The sequence below is a fragment of the Malaclemys terrapin genome, chromosome 16 (assembly GCF_027887155.1).
Source record: "Malaclemys terrapin pileata isolate rMalTer1 chromosome 16, rMalTer1.hap1, whole genome shotgun sequence".
In the NCBI taxonomy this organism is placed as follows: domain Eukaryota; kingdom Metazoa; phylum Chordata; order Testudines; family Emydidae; genus Malaclemys; species Malaclemys terrapin.
The window spans coordinates 19936622-19952654 of NC_071520.1; the positions used below are offsets into that span (position 1 = coordinate 19936622).

The following is a 16033-nucleotide window of genomic DNA, read 5'->3' on the forward strand; positions in this document are numbered from 1 at the left end:
GAGGAAGCCAGGAAACAACAATCCCTTATATAACATAATGCAGCTTATTATCAAACAATGATGAGTGTTTTGAGTACCTTGACCATTTTTCTTAACCAAAAGGAGATAGTTTAAGAGAGCTTGAGAACAGCACTTCTAGTAGCTACTCAAGAAGTGACTAAAACTACCAGCTTTTTGCCAATATTCTTAAAAGGAATCACCACAATTGTCGGCAAAGTTTCAAGAAATTTGCAGGACAGCTGTAAACAGGCGAAATAGTGATTTATAATGGTAGTGCTGGTATACCTTAAAATTAAAGTTGCATGAAACAGCAGAATTAGCTTACCTTCATTACTAGCCAGGTGTGCAAAAAAGGCAATGACTTGCACAGTTTTGCCAAGCCCAGCCTCATCTGCCAGAATACCATTGAGATTCTTTTTATATAGCTTTGCTAACCAGTCCAGCCCAATCTTCTGATACTCTCTGAGAGTCCCATACAATAAAGATGGAGTATTATATTTTACCTGTGCCAAAAGAATATATGCATTTATGTTGCTGCTTTTGATCAAAGGTTAGAGTATGATTAAGTTCAAGGAAGCAAGTAAACAAACGTTGCCTTTTATAACTCCACAATTATGAAGATATTTCAATATTCATTGATAGTTAAAAAAATAAAATCTATTAAAAATGGTGCAAAATTTCTTGAGGAAACAGCAACACTTCTTGCTTTCTACTTCTAGCATTCCTTTTAGAAGATTCTGACCCACTCATAATTAATTAAGCCTCACAACACTCTCTATGAAGTACTATACACTTTTACAGATGGAGAAACTGAGTAATGAGGAATTAAGTGAATTGCCTAAGCCCAAGATCCAGTCATTGGAAGAATGGGGAATGAAATCCCAATACTTTCAATTCCTATTCCCCTCATTAAGTCAGGGTACAAGGCTGCATCCAATATTATGTTGGCTAAAACAAAAGACATTCCTTTATGTAGTATTTCCTGTTTTAAAGTTACACTTTAAAAAAATAATATTTATGCACAAACACATGCTGTAATGGAAAATGAGAAGCTTTACCGCCGTCAAGATACGAGCACTCCCTTTAGGTAACAGTGCTTCCGCAGCTGCAGCAACTTCTGTTATGTCTTTTGTGTGTTTCTTTGCAGCATTTGTTCTCTCTACACCCTTATGCTGATCAATGCTGAGAAGTGAATCTATGAGTACCACTTCCTTCTGAAGGCTTTCTTGGTCTCCTGTATGGTCTTCCAATTCTACATAAGATGTAAGTTGATGATTATTTTACACACAGACATAAAACATCAGAAGTAAGTTACTAAATTGTTTTAACTGTTTCTATTATCTTCTGTTTAGCCAAGCTAAAATGAAAATCAAGTTAAGCGCAGCACCATGTTCTGAATGCTCACATTAACTAGCTTGTAGGGGCCATTGGCACAGAAATGTGTTTTTACACTCCCTCTAAGAAATCCTCTGGCATTTCCCAATTTCCTAAAACTGAACCCAGAATGCATAATTCTGTGACAAATGAGATCTATGACACATAATAAGAAAAGTAACCACTCTGCATGCAACCGTATAATACTTCATTTATAGGCTTTTCTATGGCTACCCTCACTATAGTTTCTGATAATCTTCAAATGTTACTGGATTTATACACACAACACTCCTGTTAGGTACGTTAGGAAGTATTATCCTCATTTTACACATTGGGAACTGATATACAGAGATTAAATGCTTTGTGCAAGATCATACAGAAAATATTTTGCAGTGCCTGGAATATAACCCACAGTTCCCAAGCACCTTTCCAGATCTTTAACCACAAGACAATTCCTCCTTTCATACAATCCCATAGACACCAGTACTGTACTTTTTATTAATTTCAGATGTGACTTACTTTATGTTTGTTCCTCCAAAGCATGAACCATCTTGATAAAATGAGCCCAATGAACCATCAATTGATTTCAAAATGAATGTTAGTAGTTTCTTCTAACAAAAGTAAAATAAAAATAAAATTTACCTTCTTCACTGGTGTCCTCTTTGTTGTCAGGCTTAGGCTGGGGCCAGTGAAAATTCTCTGAAAAGGCACCTTCGTACATCTTTACTAAGTCATCCAAAGGCAATTCAGCTGAAGGTTATTGAAGAACAAACACAAGGATATTAATACTAAAAACTAGCAGTTATCAATAATATTACTTTTTAATAATTAAGCATTCTTTGATATATGTTGTAATCTACACAGTACTCAGTTCAGAAATTGATTTTAAAGATAATTAGCAGATGGAAGCAAAGCGACATTTTTAAAGTCAGTAGGCTCAATCCAGTAGGTTCTTACCACAATACAAACCCACTATATAATCTGACAATCAGTTACTGCTTAGGAGAATCACAGCACTAAAAACAGCAGGCTTGTTAGATATCAAAACTGAAGCACATTGGCAATCTCTGTGGGGTATTTTGCGCAGCAGCGACATGCACCTGCCTCTGAACAGTTTTACAAAAGGGAGGAGGTTACTGGCACAGCGTGCTCTGGAAAGGCCCCTTTCCCTCTGATGCTTAGCTTGTCAAGATCTGAAATAGACCAAATCTGCTAGCCTTCCAGCAAAGCCATTCTGGTTGAGCAGGCACTGGTGAAGAGCCAAGGCCACTGAGGCCAGTGGAATTTCTATCTAATGGGAAAGTGCTGTGGAGGGTTTTAAGCAGCATTGCTCACGTGACCAGTGATCATGGTAGTTGGGAAGAAGGAGAAGTGCTGCCATGTTAGTCAATTTTTAATTTGCATCTCCAATGCTCTTGTGTTTTCACTGTATATCAAGGGCACTTGGAGATTTGGATGGGACCCTTTTAGTGTAGGGTTTGTATAGGAGCAACATCTAAATAAAAACATTTACACAGAAACTCTTTTTCAAACCAAATTACTTAAGAATTAGCTAATCATTACACATACCACTCCATAAACACTAACATGCATCACAGTCCACTATTAAAAACAACAAAAAATACACACAGGAATACAAACTATGCATGGTTTGAAAGTTGAATGCATTCTGAAAAACAAACATTCATTTGATGGCTACCATATTTGCAAATATAGTTATTACTATACACTTTCACATTTTACTCCAAACCCCACCAATATGTAGCAAACTTGTGTCCACAGGCAATCCACATACCTACCTTCTTTGGCTAAATTAGAAAGTTCAGTTTGATGGTTTATATTTCCTTCTTTAGCCTCCTGCTCTTCAATTGTCTCCTCTTCATCTTCAACTATCACCAAAACACACATTTATAAAGGCAGCTTAGTTAAACAACTATAAAAAAAATCAGAGTATGACCGATAGATCTGCCAGTTTAAGCCTGCTTTGGAGATTGTTCCCAAGTCAAAGGCATTGGATATCACAGTGGAATTTAGCAAGAGAGAAAGGTCATTAAGCTAGCCTCGTCTCAGTGTAATTGCTGAACTTTGGATAGTGGTCACATAGATTGTAGCATCTCCATTCCTTCGTATCTGTGATCTAGTGAGGTGTACAGGTTCGTAAGATCTCACCAGCTCAAGAAGCTATGCAAGTCACTATTTAGGCATCTCTGAATCTCACTATAACTGGATATCACTGAGAACCTTAGCAGGATTTCCAAAAAGGATTAGATATTTATATGAACAACAAGAATATCCAGAATTACAATACCTTCTTTTTAACAAAAGAGGTTTGGAAGGGATAGAATCCTTCATGCTTCAAGGCATAGGTCAACCTTGAACTTTTGAGTGTTAGTAGGAAACTTTCCCTGGGGCCAGGTTATCCCACAACTGCCGGAGTTTTTCCTCTCAAGCAGCTTGTATGCTGTCAAACAGGATATTAAACTAGATGAACCACTAGTCTGATCCAGTATAGCAACCCCCCTGGAGGTTGGGGAGATGTGGGAAAGAGGAGGAGGAGAGAAAATTATAATCAGATATACTGACCCAGAAGAGAAGATTTTCTTCCACCCCCAAGTTCTAGCAATACCAGCATCTATGCTTCTAAAAAGGTCTCTATTAATATTATTTTGTTCTTAAAGTGAAAACTATTGCTCAATTCAGCTGGTATTTTCACAAATAAGGAGCAGACAATGGAAGAAGCCAATACCACAAACTGTTTATTCATCTCTTTCCTTGGGCATTTAGGGAGGGATTGGGTATAATAGGTAACAATAGTGAAGTCTTGGTAATAAAACCTCACTGAAGTACCTTCCCTCACTCTGCTATTTAATCTTTGCCGAGAAGCGGATAAGGTTGGCAATTATGTTGCGAAAATACAGGGTATTTGGATCAGCAGATTGAAAATTAGTGTTCAGTTTTTAAATATATAAAATACATACCCACACTTCCAAAGACAAATACACCAAGCACTGTAGACAGAATTTTTAAAAGTGACTAACCTTCCTCATCAGTCAAGGATGTGCTTGCCTTTCTTTTCCTTCCAGATGACAGTGAACCCTAGCATTAAATAATTTAAATGTTCAAACCCATGGAATATAAAGCCAATATATAAACAAGACTTCTAGGACAGGAGGAGGCTAAATCTCCATCCAGTTCCTCCTTAAATCTAGCTATTTTGTATAATAAGTTGACCAAAGTCAATCAAAGGCATCCACATGAGTGGAATTCCACTGATGTCAATGAGACTCTGTGCAGATATAAAGGTCCAGCTGCAGAGATGTAGGATCAGAGCCTGTATGTGTGACTGGGTAAATAATACACCCTTTAAAAACATCCAAACATCTTTTTCATCCATAAACACTAGAATGGCCACTTCAAAGCCCTTATAGGTTCCTGGATAAACATTGGAGCAAAGAGTCCTGTGGCACCTTATAGACTAACAGACGTATAGGAGCATGAGCTTTCGTGGGTGAATACCCACTTCAGAATTCACCCACGAAAGCTCATGCTCCTATACGTCTGTTAGTCTATAAGGTGCCACAGGACTCTTTGCTGCTTTTACAGATCCAGACTAACAGTACCCCTCTGATACTTGGATAAACATTAACTCTTTTTTCAAATTTCAGAGTAACAGCCGTGTTAGTCTGTATCCGCAAAAAGAAGAACAGGAGTACTTGTGGCACCTTAGAGACTAACAAATTTATTAGAGCATAAGCTTTCGTGGACTACAGCCCACTTCTTCGGATGCAAGTCCATTCTATATGCATCCGAAGAAGTGGGCTGTAGTCCACGAAAGCTTATGCTCTAATAAATTTGTTAGTCTCTAAGGTGCCACAAGTACTCCTGTTCTTCTTTTTTCAAAAAGTATTATATTATCAATCTCAGACACACACAAAATTCAGAACATTCAAATGTCAAAGGTTTATGGTTCCTAACAACATACTGTGTTTTCCCCCCTGCACACAATGGTGAATTGTTTAAGGCCAAAAACTCAGCATTAAACTTCCATAAATCTGTTTAGTGTCAGTTTGTGTGTTAGTCTAAAAGAGCAGCTTTAATGTTTATTTGAAACAGACAAAAAAGAAAGTATTATTTCATAAAAAGCAGTAAAATTTAGAATAAATCTGAGACTCTGTAACAAGTAAAAAAGAGACTTACCACCTCACTTTCTTTTTCCAATGAAATGTCTTCTGTAGGTTTTGTATCTTTCCCTGGAAAATTATTACAGACATCCAACAGTCACTCAGCAACTTTGTGTTTCTTATGTTAACATTTAATTGCATCCATGAGAAAAACCATCAAGATAAGTAAAGTCTAACAGTAAAACACAATAAATACCATGATTCACAATTTGGATTTCTACTGTCAAAAAGATGAGACCCCACACTTGAGTAAGTGGATGCAAATATGTAAAAACCGTAGGGTGGGCCATGAATTTACACTCCAGTTTTAATAAACTGAAACACAATTACCTTTGTTTGAACTTTTCCTTAAATTCAATGCTTTTTTCCTTTTCTCTTGAAATTCAATTTGCAGTTTTATTTCAACAACCTAATATATAAAATTGCAACAAAAATGTGATTAGAGCCTCTAGATTTTAAAAAGACTTTAAAACAATCTTGCAGTCAAATATTTTTTTTTTTTAAGGAAGTGGACAGTTTACCTGTTCAATATTTGACCAGAAGTATTCTATTTCTCTAGCAATTGAGGCAGCAATGCGCCTTAACTTGTTTTGTTCCTCTTTTCTGGCTCTCTCTTCATTAAGTTTCTTTTCCTCATGGAAGCGAGCCACAGTTCTCACCATCTAATAGAAACCATTAGATTCTTAATGAGGTTTCCTCAAAATATACATCACCACATTTCTTAAAATTAGACTTTTTACCCATCAACCAGATGTTAACTGTAGCATAGTTTCAGTGCACCTATGGTGTAATTAATTTTCAATATTTCTATTATCTTTCTATATCAGAAAAGTAACTGGTATGAAATTAAAAAAAGACAGAAAAGTCTACTAGATTATGGTCTTATTTACATTAAGGCTACTTTACTAATGCAAAATTAAGTCCTAACAGGTTATTGGAATAATTTATAAAACATATTTTAGAATTTCCTTGTGAAATAAGTATTTCAAACATAAATTAAAATAATTTAAAATTTTTGAACGACAAGGTAAGTGGTACACTGCATTAGGATATCGCCTGTAAGGAGAAGGGATCTGAATTCACAACAATTTAAAATACAGAATAGGAAATGACATACTGAATTAAACCAGTGGTCCTTAATAATCCTATATCTTGACCCCAAGAGAGGCCAGTACTAGATGCTTCAAAGGAATGTTCAAGAATCAACAGAATGGATAATCATGGAATAACGCCCTGACAGGAAGTTTCTTCCTATCCCAGGCACTAAGGTTATATCTAACACAAAGAAAAACTCGCGGTTGGCCCGTGGCAGCCAACTCGGGATCACAGGGCCTGGGCTGTAGGGCTGTTTTACTGCCGTGCAGACTTCTGGAGGTAGGAAGACCCCAGAGCTTTGGCTCCAGCCCGAGCCCAGAAGTCTACTCAGCAACAAAACAGCCTTGCAGCATGAGCACAAGTTGGCTGGCACCAGCCAGCCACAGGTTTTCTTTGATGTGTACACACACTCTTAGTGGTTAGTTTATGTACTGAGGTGTTAAGGGTTACAGTCCTTTAAAAAGACAAAAGGAAAAAAAAAAGCACTTACCAAACGGTCACAACTTTGGATATTCTCTTCTATGGAAGTGTCTACTTTTTTTTTTTTTTTTTTTTTTTTTTTTTTTAACTTTTACTAAATGCTTCTACTCAACAATATCTTCTGGCAGCATGTTCTAAAGGCTAATGTATGCTTTTAAAAAAATATATAACTAATGCATTTCCTTATCAGTTTCACATTTAGCTTTCAGTATCGACTATTCCCTTACTTTTGTATTATGAGTACAGATAAACAGTAGTACTTGATTTACCTACTCTGTACTAATTATTATTTTATACCCTTCATTCTGGTTCCCTCTTATTAATCTCCTAACTAAATTAAAAGTTTTGTCACTCTCTTCATATGGAAACCTCTTCATGCCTCATTTTCATTGCCCGTCTCTGAATTCCTTCAATTTCTGCTGTAATTTTTATGAGATGGGTTGATCAGAACTGAACAAAGTATTAACCACCCAAAAGAATACATATATCTATTTGTAATAAAAGTGCTATATATTTATTTTTAGATGGGAGAGAGTGGCTGATATGAGACACACGCACTATGGCCATAATTTTCAAACTTCCCTAACGTTAGGATTCTAAATCCTTACTGATGCACCTAAATGAGTGGTCTGATTTTCAGAACTGCTGAGAATGCAGCATTTGCCACTAAATTCAATGGCAGATGCTAGGTGCTCAACACTTCTGGAAATCAGGCCAATTATTTAGGTGAAATGCCAATACTTTACGCTCTTTGCACTCCCTTTCATCTAAAAACATAAGGATTTTACTATAACTAGACAAAATACAGTGTTTCAATAACATTGTTACAAAGATGGCTGACAGCAAGACCAGTTATTTCTCTTCAAAAACATATTTCAAAGTACCTTCTTAGCAGTAACCATCTTCCACCTTCTCTCTTGAGCAAAATCAGTTGCCATCCATTGCATTTCTTCTAGCAGATAATCCCAGTGAGATTTGGGTCTCGGGGCCTCCTGGAGTTTGGGCAATCGTCTCAGGGACCACAAGCCTTCCTTCCTCAGCTCTGCTATTCGTTGATGGATTTGATTTTCCTACCAAAAACAAAAATATATATATCCCTCCACAAATACGTCATGTACAAATACATGCCTCTGTCCGGCTGCAGCTATGATAGTAGCTGAATTAAAAAAAAACAACAGTGTTATAAAGTCCCAATATTATAAACAATTTTTACATTTAAATTTAATGCTACACCATGGGAAACAAATCAAGTCTGCACATAGCACTGAAGTGCCAAAATTAACAGACTAAATGAGATTCAATTGTAATAAGAATTACAATAGTTCAAACTGTATTCAACAAAGTGCCTTCTGTAACACAAGACAGAGAGACACTTCGTATGAAAGCATAGCAATCAACTTACAAGACCTATGGAAACTACACTGAACTATCCTTTTTTACTGAAATCAGAGCTTTACTATATAAAGAAAATATAAGAAAGGATAAGACTACTTCACTACAAATCCTCCTTAGCTGTTAGGAGAAACAAAATCTACAAGGATCCTGTTAAAGAGGCAAATGACCTGGCTCAGTTTTACTAGAAAAGTTATCTTACCACAACAGTACATCTTGAGTGATCAGATGTGATCAATATTATGGAAATACAAAAAAGAAAAATGCATTTAGCAAAGGAGACTGCTTTCATTAGCAGTTTTATCTCTAGCTTCTTTGGAAGTCCATTAAATATAACCACCAAAAAATGCAAGAAATAAAAATTAGAACTCTCCTGTGTGTATTAACAGCTCAACAATGTAACCTTTCTTCATGTTAGTGGTCTTTAAGTTCCGAAAGAAAATAGCTTACCAGTTTCACTTGCTCAGCAAGCTTGTCTTGAGAGCTATCCTGCGGTAACACTGCTGCATTCTGAGCTGGGCTCTGTGTTTTAGGTGCTGCAGTTACGGCTAAGCCTGGGGGTTTTGATGCAATAGGAGACAGTGACTTGTTAGTTGCTGGAGAGGTTCTGTTTGTCTGTACTGGGTACGAAGAAAGCGGTGCTGTGCCTGAGAGAGCTGCTGGTGGAATAGAGGAGGTGGGTGGCAATGAATTTGCCGTAAGACGCTGAGAAGTTTGGGCAGCATCTGCAGAGGGTCGTGTCAGCGTCACAGTCTGTGGTGAGATAAGGAACTTTATAATCAGATACTATCTAACATTGCATTACAGAAGAATGTGTTAGCCAGCCAAATGCTGACCTAACTTTAATCCACTAGAAATTCAACATTTAAAATGCTTTATAAATGCTTTACTGTTTTACTCAACAAGCTACATCTACATAAGTTTATTTTGTCTTGTAGAGTTTAAAAATTTCAGCCATTTAACATCTTTCACATATTAATAAGAACAGACTACTGTCATTCTCCCAGTTATTGCAACAAGAGTTGTTTTAGGAGTAAGCTTTTCACATCAGGCAAACATTTATATTTATATACCTGTTGCTGTATTGCAGCTTGCGGCTGGGACACTTGCGTTGGTGTCTGTCCTTGTATATGGAGTGCTGGCTGTACCTGCTGTTGAAGTGGTGTCGGGAGCTGGCTATGTGGAGCAGAAGTGATGGGTACACTTTGGGGCTGGGTCTTCACCTGAATCTGGGGCTGTGCTGGAGATTCTACTATCTGTGGCTGTTGCTGTGAAAGCTGCAATGCAGCGGGGAGAGACGTTATGGGGACGTTAGCAGGTTGCAGCCTCCCCGGCAGCTGAGGTGGAGGAGTGTGTAAACTTGCTGCATTCTGCACAGGAGGACCTTTGGATGGGTCATACTGTTGCTGGCTTTGTTTCTGTCCAGTGAGCTGTACTGCTTGAGGAGTTGGAGGCATTCCACCTGCAAAGCAAGAGGAAATCAGCACAGGTGAATTTTAAGTATCAATGTTCTTTACTACTTTAACCAGAAAACGGTTAGACAGCCAACACATTTTGACTTGTTACTTACTTGGCGATAAGATACCATCACTTTGAAAATACCACATCACAATCACAAAAATAAATCACCATTACAATAAACAATCTATCATGCAAAGGAATGCAGCTAGCATTTTTTGAATAAGAATCAATTACAATAAAATGCATTATCTTTACTAAATTGTCTTCTGGATTTCCTAATTGGTTTTCAACTATTTATGAGTTAGCTGGAGCTCAAAAGTCATTGAATGTTATATAAGGAGGATGCTGTACATTAACACAGTTGGACCAAAAATGACCGTCAGTGAACTAACACCAGTAATGAAGTAAAAACAAGATTTATCACATATATGGCAAAGTAGGAGCTACTTTTTTCACAAACGCTTGGTTTAGATCCAGAGCTCCTAAGCTAACCATTTTGCACCAGCACTTGTGATGTACTTCCATGCCCACATGCACCACTGGAGCCCATCACTCAGCTCCTTAAACAAACCAGGCATTGCATACCAAGAATTAATTTACAAGGAGAAGTCTATGGTGGAACTAGGATCTCAGAAGACTAGGAGTCTAAGTTTCTAGTCCCATTACTTACATCTCCTTGTTAAATTAATTTGCAATTGGCATGTGGTGACAGTACCTTGTGCCGTTGGCATTAGCTGTTGTAGAGGAACTCCTGAAGCCACACCTGGATGCTGAAAAACCATCCCATGACGGCCCACTTCAATTCGTGGTCTCTTAGACGAATCTGTGATATTCAAATTCCATTTATGGCATGGTATAATGGAATGGTTTCAGTTTACAAAGCAAAAGTACTACACATGGTTTCAACATCAGCTCAGAAAGCTACAACTCTACTACACATGTGTAGCATTCATGAGGAATATGCTCCAAGGGCAGAGTTCCTTTATATTTCAAGGTGGCCAACTTCACTTTCCTCAGCCAAATGACAGACTTGTTAATATTTCTACACTTGCCAAATCCAGTCCCATTTGTTGTAGGTGGAACACACTGCACCATACTAGTCACAACAAATAGGCCAAAGGATCTGGTAATTGCCAGAGTGAGGCAAAGCTACATTTCAATAATTATGCAGTAGTGGATCTTCTATTTTCCTTCCAAATAAACTTAAATTGTTGAAGAACAACATACCTGCTGGAGTAAGTGCTTGCTGTCTCTTAAAAGCTTCAATTTCTATGGTATTCACAGTCCCCGTTACTGGAGTCCCTGTGTGCGTTTGCTAGTAGAAAAAACCAAAAATCATAAAAGTTCAGCTACCTCATCAGTTTCCCTTACAACATATGAAGTTACAGTGAATCCAAAGAACACCTACTTGTATTATTAGCTCTTCAAAATGATTGTATACTCTAAAAAGTAAGACTGGTTCAATATCTTCTGGCAATTTTTAAATACTCCTATAACAAAGCTATATAAAGTGACCCTGAGAGTCTTTTATTCAGCTTTCAAGTATTATTATGCTAACTAAGAAGAGGAAATCAGTTGTGTGTGTTAAAAATTTTGTGTTTCAAGGAAAGTGCTATTAAAACTAGAAAATGGGGTGGGAGAAGACTTGGCCATTATTTTTCTGTGTTCCTTTTCCTATTAAGGATTTACATTTATACAAGACCTCTCCCTCCTGCCATCTGACTGACGCTGCAATGATGTTACAACTAAGTGCATGTATCATCACACTGTTACTGCATTAAAAAAAACAGTCATGTCAAAAATTGAATATTTTACCTCACTACAGAATTAAATATATGGCAAGATAGATTGGGAGAAACAGCCCTTGCATACTATTAGGATCAGTAACCTGCAAATATGGTAAAATATAATAAAGACAATTTATTTATTTATTTTAAAAATTCAGTATGCAGGGCTAACTTTAATTCTGTATGCAAAATATTTGGAAAGCACATGAATGAAGTTAATTTGGATCTTAGAGAGTTTAAGCTTACCAAGAGGCCACCAACATCACTGTGGGCTTCAACAGAAGCTGGTGGTTGGCATGCCTCAGGATTGAGCCCCACGAGTCAGCTGTTTAACTTGGCCAAAAAATTGCTCAGAATCAAAATGTGGAATAAAAAAAATCTCAACCCAGGTGCAAATTTCAGCTCCACTTCTCTGAATCCAGGACTTAAATTTATTTTATTACAGCTTGCTACTAGACATAAGCAGCTGACTACTAGAACGTAATGGCACAGCTAGTGAAATGGATATTGGAATTCTGAAGTAAAGCGGGTTGTCTGTCTGACCATTTGCATGCTCTTTTGGCCCTCAGCTATTCCACAGCATCGCTGGTGAGGGCTTAAAGTCTAGGAGAGTTTATGGGTGCACAGTTCTTTTGTGTGAATTTCCAAACCAGATTGTTAGGTCTTCACTTTTAGCAACTGTGCTATCACCACAGACTCTATTATGAGATTAACTATGCAAAAAACAACGGTTACCCAAAGAAAGCTCTTAACAGCTTTCTTTCTTTTCTTTTTTTTTTTTTTTTTAAAAAGAGGAAATTATGCTAGTCCTTAAAAAGGAATTAATTTACCATTCTGAAGTTCTCTAAGTGCAATTTAAATAAAGCTCAAGAAAGTGAACACAAAACGATATTGAAATAAATTGTAGGTGTCCAAAAATCTTCAGTGCCCTATTGTACAGTATAAACTAACACACACAACCACCTTACATGCATAGCATCCCATCGTACTTAAGTACTGTAGCATGTATTCTGCTCAACCTCACATGAAGATCCTGTCCAAGTCTAGGAATAATAGATGGACATTTATGACCACTAGTGGTATGTTTATGGTATTATGATGTTCATCTGACTTAAGAATTTTTAGGTAAACACGGTGGACACTGCCCAGAACTATATGGCGTATGTGCTCATCCAATATGGTACTCAAATGATTAAGGATTAACTGTCTGCCTTCATTGTTTCCTTTTTAATTTACTACTTTTATTTATATTACCATACATAATAATGTTATGCCACATTCAATATGGAAAACTTTCAAAGAAGTTTTAGTCTGAAGCAGACACCTGGCCCAAACAGTAAAGTTTGGCAAAGTATGATAAATTTAGATGCGTACAATATGACTGATTTCAAATAATGTGTTATAATAAACAATGCAAACTTTTTATACAACCATAGAATTGCACAGAATTAATTAACATATCCAGCTCAGACACTTTTTGTACCAAATGTCTTTCTGAGCAACAACTTAAGCAACCTTCCTCCTCCAAAGCCCACTCTAAAGCCCATTTATTTCACCTGCCTTCTACTACTGCCTAACTGCTCCTGGCTTCGATTTCCAGGTTTATTTGTTTTAGGTTTCTGGACTGACATTTAGTATCTGAATGCCTCCAACTTATTTGCATTATTTTTACTGAATTTAGAACATAAGCTTTTGAGAGCAAATGCTATGTTTTATATGAAATGCAACTGTACACCACTGGCACTAGAAAATAAATTGTTCTGAATCTTCTTAAAAATAATGAAAAGTTCTGGTTACTATATGGTTATCAGGCAGGATGTCCACCATAATAATCTTAGCTTACTGTACTTACAACACTCCAAATTCAATGACAGAACTGATCAAGATACCTACTATGTTTTATAAACAGCAACAGAGAGAGAAGATGTAAGGTGTACTATCGTTTTTCTGCTAAATAATCATATTACTCACAGCACTTTGTATATTTTTAGTGTGTCTGCTATTCTCATTTTGAAGTAACTTAGTTCCTATGGAAACTATGATGTCATTAGTATGGACGGAGCTTACTGACATCCACAAGTGCTATACAAAGTCAATTGATACCATGTTTTCAAATGCATATATTTTACATGGATTGAACAAAAGATGACTAACTTTCAAAAACTTTTGAAACCTATGTAATTACTGGCCACATTAAAAACTATTGGAAACAAACATCTTCGCTAAACAATTTATTTTTTTTTAATTTACATAGTATTAATTATATTTGTGAATACAGTCAATAATACTGTCTTGACTTAAAGCCCCAGGGCAATCTGAATGAAGTTAGTGGGATTGCAAAAGTTGTAAGGTAAGGCAGGATATACAGCCCATCAAGTACAGTTTGCTGTTAAAGATCATCTTCACCAAAATAGAAGTGCATAGCATTTGAGCTGAAAGAGAATATTTCAATTACAGAATTAGGGCTTATCTTCTGTGGGCCAATTGCAAGAGGGCAACAGCCGGATACACTGAAGTAGGTCTGAAATACCCAGCAGAGGGCAGTGATGTACACACAAGCTAGCCTGTGTTAAAAGTGCATTTCCATTGATCCATATAATTAGTTCTCTTTATAGGTGTCATTCCTCTCTTCAGATATCTTCTTCAATGTGCTCCCATCCAAAAACAAACTTCTGTCTAAAATGGGACCCTCTAAACACTTTTATTTCTTCTATCTAATATCCATGATAAATCTAGTGAAAGTGAGGTAACTTATGATGACTCATTTTGAAGTTTTTTTTGGTAGAAAAATGCATCATACAATCTATAGCAAGCAAGGAAAATCTAATACCTTCTGCAGGCATATACAAAACCTTCAATCAATCAAGAAAAAAAAGAAAAGAAATTGAGAAGAAATCCACAGTTACAATGCCACACACAGAGAAATCCAAACTACTACTATGCAGAATGCACAAATGAACCAAATGCTTTAGGGAAACAAACGACAAACAAACCAAAGTGAAAAACATTCAAGCTGAAAGTTGATGAAAAAAAGCCAGCAACTTTGAGACAAGATAGATTTAACTTCCTCAACACCCAATAAACATTCATGAGTGTCAAGATTTAAAGTTATTTTTGTTTGTTTTAGATGACAACGGATGGGCTCTTGGGAAAATACGAATTCTGCTAAGAAATATCAAATCTGAATGAAGAAAAAAAATCTGGGATGAGACTACATTTTAGAACCATTAAAAAGTACCTGAAACGGTTGCTGCTGGGATGAAAAAGCAGCAGAAACATTTGGAGGAAGCTGGGTTGCTATAGCAACAGGAGTACCAGTCTGCCCATCCTTTCCTGTCACAACCTTTACCTGAGAGAAAATATTTTTGGGAAAAAAAAAAAAAAAAAAAAAAAAAGGGAGAATCATTTTCTTTTTAAAACTTTTTAAAACTGATCAACACACTTGTTTTACACTGTACTGATGGTACCTCACTGAAGAGGGGATTATAACTAAATGACCATCAGTGCAGTTTGGTTTGAATATAGACAATTTTTGAAGAGTTCTGTTTCACTTTTAATAGCAGAACAGAGTGAGTGAGGGTCAGACTACCTACAATGACTCTCACCACTGAAAAACTGTCTTAAATCCAAATTAAGTAACAGTGTGGGTTAAATTTAATTATCTCAGTTCCTAGTTGACAACAAATTAGCATGACAGACAGTCTGAACTCAAGAGAGCCTGAACATTTATTTAAGCAATGAGCATAGCCACCATTCTCTCTCCCCCATTAATTTCCAAAGTGATCAGCCCTTCCAGGCAAGGGATGAGGTGCATTGCTTTAGCAGAAGGTGATAAAGAGGGGGGGAAATAAAAGAGAGGAAGACCAAAAATACAAAGAAAGAACATACTCAAAAGGTGCCTTGATTTGCAAAAGCTACCTTAATTTGTTAGAACAGTCAAACAAGTTTATTGGCACAGTTTGCAAAATCCTACAATAGTTAAAATGATTACAACTTTCACGAGCAATTAGCTGTTCACATATAACATAAATATAACTGTCTGTATAAGTTAAACTATGCCTTAGAACTAAAAAAAAGAGTGAGCAAACTTGAACCCAAAAAACAGAGAGGCAGATCCTCAGCTGGTGTACACTGTCAAAGCTCTAGTGACTTCAATGGACCTATGACAATTTATCAGGTGAGGATCTGCCCCTGAATTTGTACAACAGAGCTCAACATACCTGGCCATTTCAGCTAGTGACAAATAAATAGACCAACAAGAAC

General features: G+C 36.7%; 1 protein-coding gene across 8 annotated transcripts in view; it reads right to left on the reverse strand.

Moving 5' to 3' along the window:
* Positions 1-16033, reverse strand: part of EP400 (E1A binding protein p400) — a 65905-nt gene that overhangs the window by 45780 nt on the left and 4092 nt on the right. For 6 of the 8 annotated variants that reach the window (XM_054006676.1, XM_054006672.1, XM_054006673.1 and 3 more), the window contains exons 3-16: positions 15009-15119; positions 11211-11298; positions 10699-10806; positions 9596-9984; positions 8973-9275; positions 8015-8200; positions 6077-6217; positions 5886-5964; positions 5572-5624; positions 4413-4470; positions 3174-3263; positions 2017-2124; positions 1059-1252; positions 326-503 (exon numbers count right to left, since the gene is read on the reverse strand). In XM_054006676.1, the coding sequence (XP_053862651.1) occupies positions 326-503; positions 1059-1252; positions 2017-2124; positions 3174-3263; positions 4413-4470; positions 5572-5624; positions 5886-5964; positions 6077-6217; positions 8015-8200; positions 8973-9275; positions 9596-9984; positions 10699-10806; positions 11211-11298; positions 15009-15119 (2086 nt within the window). The remainder of the gene's footprint in view (positions 1-325; positions 504-1058; positions 1253-2016; positions 2125-3173; positions 3264-4412; positions 4471-5571; positions 5625-5885; positions 5965-6076; positions 6218-8014; positions 8201-8972; positions 9276-9595; positions 9985-10698; positions 10807-11210; positions 11299-15008; positions 15120-16033) is intronic. The other 2 variants (XM_054006675.1, XM_054006674.1) reach the window with 2 other exon arrangements.